The sequence below is a fragment of the Salminus brasiliensis genome, chromosome 15, assembly GCF_030463535.1.
Source record: "Salminus brasiliensis chromosome 15, fSalBra1.hap2, whole genome shotgun sequence".
Taxonomy (NCBI): Eukaryota; Metazoa; Chordata; class Actinopteri; order Characiformes; family Bryconidae; genus Salminus; species Salminus brasiliensis.
Window position 1 is genome coordinate 27,340,516 of NC_132892.1, and position 8,555 is coordinate 27,349,070.

At 40.4% G+C, this 8,555-nt stretch overlaps 1 protein-coding gene across 1 annotated transcript; it reads right to left on the reverse strand.

Annotated features, from left to right (window-relative positions):
• Window positions 1-840: 840 nt before the first annotated feature.
• cnn1a (calponin 1, basic, smooth muscle, a) lies at window positions 841-8,055 on the reverse strand. Its single transcript, XM_072657086.1, has 7 exons — window positions 7,993-8,055; window positions 5,466-5,587; window positions 4,283-4,349; window positions 3,278-3,415; window positions 2,902-3,018; window positions 1,976-2,122; window positions 841-1,053 (listed from the first exon to the last, which is right to left on the reverse strand). The coding sequence occupies exons 1-7, from the start codon at window positions 8,053-8,055 to the stop codon at window positions 841-843; spliced, it is 867 nt and encodes a 288-aa protein (XP_072513187.1).
• Between the last annotated feature and the right edge of the window lie 500 nt (window positions 8,056-8,555).

The following is an 8,555-nucleotide window of genomic DNA, read 5'->3' on the forward strand; positions in this document are numbered from 1 at the left end:
GGTGTTAGTAGACACCTACCTTTTCACACTGATCTGAGAAGACCAACAGTCTCCTTTTCTCTTAAAGGATTGAAAGTAGGAACTAAAGTGACTAATCGAGATCTGCGTACGTGTTTCAAAAAGTCACCTTCATCTGGACAGGATATGTGGATAGTTGTTTTGGCCACCATGAAGAAGTTTTGCCAGTCTATGTTCTTTATTAAGGACATATAATTTAATTTATTCAATTCCCCATTTAATCCAAATATAATTGATCACTTTGACATGTTCAAGACAAGTAATCTATTGCATATGTGGTTTCTGACAGTGTCTGTAGTCTGTAAGAATAGCGCTTAGTCTGCACGAGGCTAAACTTGTGCCTATAAGCTTCCCTTATTTGTTAGCTACATTAGCCTCCATTCTTTAAACTATAAACATGGCTTAGCTGATCAACTACACTCTTAAAAAAGGGGTTCTTCAAGGGGACTTTAGTAAAAGCAGTGGGTCTATGTAGAAGCATGAACTCAAAGAACAATATAAATGCCTAAACGATTCTTTGCCTGGTTAAATAGTTCTACTCTATAATGGAAAACTTTGAGTTGACGGCTCTTTAAAGAACCTATTAAAATAGTTTCATGGCACCAAATATAGCTAAAGTAATTTGCATCTCAAAGAACTCTTTACAAGAGCGTGGATCTGGAATAAGGGTTAATTTAATGCATTTGATTTTAGGCCAAAATCAGACAATGACCAGATGTCTCCAATTTGAGTAAAGGGTACTGGGCCTAGATCAGTGTGAAAGGTCAGTTCTACCCAAAAGCATTTAAATCAGCCTGTGTATTTTGAGTGTTAGTTAGGGGTCTATTTGAATCCGTCGTAGGCCTCTTGCTCGCTGCGCTGGTTGCAGTATTTGCGGTCATACACTAGGCGGGAGCCACCCATCGGAGTCAGGCCGCTCTGGGAGGGGACTTTATTGGTGCCCATCTGCAGAGACACAGTGGTGGTGTCCACGGGCTCAATGCTCATGTTCTTCTCAGTCACCTGCCTCACTGTGCCCAGAGCTGCCATGCCAGCCTGAGAGAGAGAGATGGACAATAGTGCATAGACAGAAAGATACATTAGAAATGTACAAAAGCATACCAAAATGTACATAATATATATGTATATATCTCAGGATGACTGCAGAATTGTTTAAACTTACAAACAAGGACAATTTTTTTTGCCCATGTTTGCATGTATGTGTGTGTTTGTGTTGATTGATGAATAAACAGATCAGTTTCCAAGCACAGTAATTACAATTAGGGATGTCCCAAATTCGATCCTGTGACTCGAGATTGGGGCATTATTTTTTATTAATTTGATTTTTTTTTATACCCTCGGACAGTAAGAACAGTTACTCCAGCAAAAGCCAGATTTTTTTTTATTTAATTTAGGAGGAAACAATGAATGAGCATGTCCCTTTACTTTTGTCTGTATTGTGTCATTCTGGATTTTCTGAAGATAATACTTTGGTCATCAGCTTTGTTTTGTACTTTGTGGAATGTATGGGAGTTATATTATGCATTTGTCCTCCATGGACCTTTGACCCAGTGGAAATTTAGTATGTGGACCTGCAAGATACGTATTTGAGTGCCCCTGAACTGGTCACTAAAAATACAGTGATTTTACTGGTGCTTGCCAGTGTTAATTAAGCATGTCTTATCTAAGTTGTGGGATTGTATTATAATGAATAAAAACACAAAGATCGGATCAGTATTGGCCAACAGTCAGCATTAGGGTACTTGAATCGGATTAGGTTCACAAAAAACTTGATCGGGACATCCCTAATTACAATGCATTTCTGTGTATTCAGATGTGGCAGATGCAGAAGAAGCTGAAATAAGCTATAAGTATTAATGTTAGTTTTGCCAAAGCAATTCAATCTCACTCTTGCACCAGTATTATCCGTGCTGGCTCTGTTGTTGTTGTTCGGATAGTGGTGGTCCTGTGTTCTCACCATGCTGGCACACTTGTTGGTGCCCATTTGGAGGTGGATACTGTTGCGGTCCACAGGCTTCTCCATGCCCATCTTGGGATCATAAATATGCCGTCTTGTGCCATAGGACGTCATGCCCTTCTGACTGGCATACTTGTTGGAGCCCATCTGAACATGAATAAGAAACTGGTTGATATGACTTTCAGTATTGAAGCAGTTGTTATGTGGACTGATGAAGCTAATGAACCCACTGAATTTCCATTTTCATTTCAACTTCAGATAAGATCTCCTAGATTTGTAGATTTAGTTTGTAGATTTAGTTTGCATACGTTATTGAAAATAAAAGTCTCTAAATACAAAAAAATGGCTTACACCTTAAACACCTTATATTTTATATTATATTGAGCTCCTTTACACTTTAAAATCAGTTACAACTGCTTTAAATTATCAGTTTGGTCTAATTTGGTATCTTAAGAGTGTAGTATCAACATTTCTACATGTTCCTAACCCTGTTCTACCTAATGGACATATATGGCATTTCTTAATAAAACCCACTTATCCAGTTTTCATGAAGATTCTGACCCTCACCAGTGTTTCTCATTTGGCATTTGTTCAGTTTAGAAGGACAGTGGGATCCATCATTATAAGAGCAGAGCTGTGAACAATTCTGAGCTTTAAAAACACATCATTAATCTGACCTAGACTTTTTTTAGGGCTTTTCTCAACAGTAAATTTAAGACAATTCTTAGAAGAATAGTTTCTGAGGCTCATTTTTATGTTAACATATTTCACCTGGATATAGGAACACATCTGTAAGTACCCAAGAACAAAACATGCTGGACCTAAAAGAGCCACAGCAATACCTTGAATAGCTGATTAATAGTACTTTCTGTTCTCAAACTGACCCTATGGTTTGACAAACCAAAGGTGACCTATGTACGTCTGACCTGTTGGCAGATGATGCTGTTTCCCTCTTTCAGTTTCTCAGGGGTGAACCTCCGATGCTTCTTGGAGGTGTACTTCACTCCGATGTCATATTTTGTGTAGAAGCCTTTGGTCTTTGCCTGTGAGGGGACCATTAATTAAACAGTGAGAATCATAGCAGTACGGATGTACGGTCATACCCACTTAAGCAAACCAAGCAATATGATTGGCTAATTGAATTATCAGTCCTGAGCTGTGATTGAGCAGTCGAATTTTCTTTCCTGAGCTCTGATTGGCTTGTTGGATGGTGCATCCCACAATAAATCTGGTTGGAGAGTTCAATTGCCAATCCTGCTTGGCTGTACACATTCATAGTTTCTACTGTTCCTAGTTGCTCACCATTCCAGCAAGCGTGACGAGGGTAGACTGCACCTGGGTGTGGTTCATATCCTCAAACAGGTCATTGGCCTCAAAGATGTCATGAGGCTTCAGCCCATAATCGCTGATGGCTCGAATGAAGTTAGTGATGTTCTCCAGCTAAAATGGGGCAGGAAGCACAGAGACGACATTGAGGGAGACAGATGGATAGGACAAAGTGAGAGTGAGTTAGCACTTCTGAAGGCCTGTATAAATAAAGTAGACTGCTTTGAGATGGTTGGAGTGCCCCACATTCTGCCTGTCTCACAAATGCTTCAAATGGTTACGAAGGTTTGGCTGCTGACCAGAAACTTCACCAGTTCCTCTGACCTAGCAGTTCCTCAGACCTAAACAGACTTAGAGCAAATGAGGTAAAGTGATCCTGTAGTAAACTGATTCTGTGTAATGCCTCTTATTAATACGTCTTTCAGTCGTGATTAGACGTTTGTGTAAGCATTTACACATTAAATCAGTCATTTTCATTCCAGGGCCCAAGAACCAATCTTTGACCGAGTGGTGCCAACACACACACACACACACACACACTTACAAATACATAAAGGTATAAGTCAAACAGAGACTTGGAATGTAAACGTGTTGAAATGTGCACTCTATAATCAAATTAGAGAGGTAAGCATGTCTATCAATCATGTGTTGTAGCAGGAACCCAACCGGTTCTTAATTCTGTCCACATTCATTACATTTTATAGGCCTAAGCAGTGCCAACACAAGCTGTTCTGTTTCACATAACGCCATTCATGGTTTAGGTACCATATTTTAGGCTGTAAGAGTTGGTGTGTGTTTGTCCTGTAATGGCCAGCAACTCAAACTGAACCATGAGGGCTTTCCTTTATTGGCTACAAGGAAAGACTTGAACTCAACCACTCACTCCCTCAACGCCAAGACAGCATAATTAATAATAATGAATACGGCAGTCTTGAGTGATATATAGATGTTATAAATTTGCATAGAGACTGAGTCGTGTACCTTGTGCCAGTTGAGGGCCGGCTGGTTGATCTTCGCTACTAATCCAGGCTGCAGTTTGTTGATCAGCCTAGCACAAACAGTACCATAAAAGCACCAATTAAGATCCATTCCCCAAAAAGAACAGTTACTGAGGGGTCCAGAAAGGAAAAGCCGGTGAAAATATACCCATATTTCACTTACATTAGCAAGCTTCTTCAATAGCCGAAGGGTTCAAAGAGCACTTGTTGGATCTAGAGAAGGAAATGCAGCCCCTCCTTGAAATGGTGTTCTTTATAGCAACGGTTCTGACCAGAATCTAATCTTACACATTTTCCCCTTACCCAAATTGTAATTGATCAGCTAATACTGTTCCAGTTTGCTTCTGTCCACAATTTAGCACCGTGCAATCATTACATGCTCACTTCAAAACAGTGTTAAGCTGCTAATTCATCTTAAAATGACTTCCTTATGTGTGTATCTACAAAAATGAGATGGATATGAGACGTATGTTGAATAGGTAAAAAGAGAAGCAGCAGCATCGTTGACCAGTGTCTGCCAGAAACTAGGCATAGTCTACGGCAACTTTGCATAGTGCTAAACTGATATCTATATTTATAGATATCCAATACTTTTAGCTACATTAGCCTCATAGCTTAATTGCAACACTACAGAAACAAACTTGAGATATGAAAGATATCTAGGCAGTGATGTTGAACAGTGTCAGCAACCAGGTCTGTTAACTAGGCACAGTCTAAGTTTGCACAGTGATAGGTAGGTATTTATGTTGTTCAGGTATGGGTATGTGTTTCAGAAACAAACCTGTGACCCCAAACATGTCTTGGCTGATCAACTACACTTGGGCAAATGGGGGTGTCATTGGTTCATTTTGGTCCAAGTTCATCTTGGCTTGTCTTGTTCTGGCCTTTAAATATGGCCATCAAAGTTCATCATACCTTTGTTGGACCCAAAGCCAGTTTAGTTCATATCACAGCTTTCTTGAAGGGATTTGTGTTGTGTGTTTAAATATGATGTGAAGGTTCTTAAGACCTTTAAAGGATTCTTCACACTTATATATCTCTATTATAAAGTCTTTATTCTTTATGGAGCTAAAAGGGGTTATTTTTTGGCATTGCTCAAAGAACATAAACAGTCAAGCAGTCACTGGGAAGTACTTTAAATTAGAAGACAGCCTGTGATCACTCACTCGCAGAGGATGACCCCGTCCTTGAGTCCTTCCATGAAGTTGTCTGGGATGACCCGGCCTGTGACCTCTTGGATCCACTGGCGCAGGTCGTCCTCCATCTGGGGGTCATACTTCTGCACCAGCTATGGTTGAAAAGTCAAAAGATAGATGGTCATAATTAACCAGGCGAACCAATTCCAAATAGTTCTGATTTTCCGTCAGATTCAGCTTTATCAGACTCATCCAACATTTCTACTAAAATTAAGGGTATTAATAAAGAATTTGTCTCCCTTTTGCTACATGAACAGCCTCTGCTCTTCACAGAAAAGTCTTTACACTAGATGTGGGAACATCATTTGATTGCATTCAGCCATAAGAGCATTGGTAAGGTCAGGTAGGGATGTTGGATGTTTGAACTCATCCCAGAGGTGCTGGAAGGAGCTCCATCATTCCAGAGAACACAGTCTCACTGCTCCACAGCTCAATGCCCAAACTTGGAATCGGGCATGGTGACCTTAGGTTCCTGTATAGCTTCTACAGGTCATTCCACATTCCACACTCCTCACCAAATGGAAGGGGTCACTGGATACTTTCAGACATATTATGTCACAAGTAGCCAAAAGTGATATATTTCAGGCTATATATGTTTCCAGCTAGGTCTATTATAGTGGGGTAGAAGGTGGTGACGGTGGTGATTCTAGGATTGCAAGAGAGCCCACAGGCCAATGCTAAGTGAAGTACCCCTCAGAGTAATGACCCATTTGTCACTGTTAAAAGCACATAGGGCAGCTCATGGCTGCTTATATATGCCACTGGTCCTTCTAAATATAATGATTTTATTGCCAGAGGGCTTGTCTGGTTGGCTTACGACTTAAAGCATTCCACATGAGCGTAGTCATGGTCTTATTCTGAATAAATCTTGTTGCCAACTGAATACTCCCAGACCAGTGCTTAACCACAGTTTTGTAGAAGCTTTTCCTGCTGCTAATACCCCTAAACATGGTGAATGCTGAAATGCTAGACTAGCACACAGACCAACCTTAACATTAAAACCACCTGTCTAATATTATGCATGGACTCCACAAAACATGGCTTTGTATTTCAGTAGCTCTTCTGTAGGATCAGACCAGACAAGCTAGTCTTAGTTCTTCATGTGTATTAATGAACTTTGGGCACCCCTGACCCTGTAGCTGGTTCACCGATTGTCCTTCCTTGGACCACTTTTGGTAGGTATTGACTAGGGATGCACCGACTTTTTTTTGTTCCAATACCGATAAGAATGCATTAACTTTGCATATCGGTCTAACACGATTAAGATCTGATACCATTGTTGAATAAACCGTATACTTCATCATGTGGAAGAGCCTTAAGGCATCAGGATTGACTGACATTCTAAATCTGTGAGACCAAAAAAGAGATAGCAGATCCTCTATTCTCAGATTCTCAGATTCTTTATTGTACATATTTGACAGACCCGCTATTGCAGTGACATCATTACCCCTCCCTCTCATTCTCGGCTGTCCTCCATTACAGGTGCAGGTCTCCAACTGAACAGTTCAGCTCTAGTGTCTCTCAATCGCTGAAAACGGCAGAAACAGCAAGGCTGTGGCTTTTAAAGATGGCGAATAAAGGATTTAAATCTGGAACATAGTTGATGACATGACAACTTGCTGTTTGCTATTATATGTGTATCATGTCTGTAGGTTACTGTGATTCTAAGTGATGAAGCCTAGAATACCGGCGGTGTGGGAATTGGGTTCAGTGAATGGATTGGTCCCATGGATCGCCCTAATAATCCAATACCCGATCCAGCTAATTTTGTTAGTATCGGGACAGATATGCAATCCTAGTATTGAATCGTTGCATCCCTTGTATTGACCACTGCATACTAGAACACCACAACATCCTACAAGACCTGCATGATGTTTTGGAAATGTTCTGATCCTGTCATCTGGCCATCACAGTTAGGTTCTTGTCAGAGTGTCTCAGATTCTCACGCTTGCCTATTTTTCCTGCTTTTAACACCTTCCTCACCTTCAAGAACAGACTGTTCACTTGCTGCCTAATATGGACATCACATCCTGTGACAGCTGCAGTTGTAACTAGATAATCAATGTTCTTTACTTGTCTTTATGTCAGTGGAGTTATTGTTGGCTGATAGTGATGGTAATTCGTTTATCTTTCAGAACTATTTGTCATAATAATAATAATTCAGAGGTCTATTGGGGGATCAACAAGAATTTATTGAAAACGTTATCTGTCTGAACAAAATCACCTGACCTCACTTTGTCTTGGCTGAAAGCAATCAAATTCTTACAGTGATTTTCCAGCATCTAGTGTAAAGTCTTTCCAGAAGATGCAGCAAAGACAGGCAAAATCCATCCTGTTAATACCCTTGATTTCAGAAGAAACATTCAATGAGCAGGTCTCTATACCTACCTTTTGTTATTTAATTTTTCTCTCTCTCTCTCTCTCTCTCTCTCTCTCTCTTTCTCTCTCTCTCTTTCTCTCTCTCTCTCTTTTTCTCTGTCTCATACATGTCTCTTACCTTATTCCTGACGTCAGCGGACAGTCCGAAGGTGGGCCCTTTGCTGAACTGCTGAGTGCTCATGATGTATGCTGTAGAGTTGAGTCGTGTGGTCACTCCTGTAGTAGCCGGTCTGATCTCACTCTGAGCTGAGGCCTAGCAGCAGTCTTTCTAGTCTTTCTTCACTTTCTATGGGCTCACCCTTTTAAAACCCACCGCTCTTCGGATGGCATAGTTGACTGCTTCTGATTGGCTCAGGCCCTGAATGGTGTGGCCAATCAGGAGGAAGACATTGTGTTAGTGCTGCAGTTGATGTGGCATTAGTTTGGATGGACAGTTTGGATGGATAAGTCTGGTTACTCTAGAGAAAGATACTCTTTCTTATTTGTTTGTCACTTTACTATATACAGTAAAATGTACTATATAGGCTATAGGATATTATTACAGTTTTAGTTGCTCTTCCTCCTCTTCCTCTTCCCTCTGTTTCATCATTTCTTTCACTTATATGTTGTTAAATCACATTAAATACAAATGTTTTCTATGTATCTTCTAATCTCCGCTTATTTTTTATACAGATAGTTTGC

Bases quoted from the DNA above. Each gene is read 5' to 3' on its own strand.
- cnn1a (XM_072657086.1), bottom strand. From the start codon at position 8,055: ATGAGCACTCAGCAGTTCAGCAAAGGGCCCACCTTCGGACTGTCCGCT. The intron at 5,588-7,992 runs GTAAGAGACATG...TTTCAACCATAG, and splicing joins CCGCTGACGTCAGGAATAAG to CTGGTGCAGAAGTATGACCC. The intron at 4,350-5,465 runs GTGAGTGATCAC...TGTTTGTGCTAG, and splicing joins GACGGGGTCATCCTCTGCGA to GCTGATCAACAAACTGCAGC.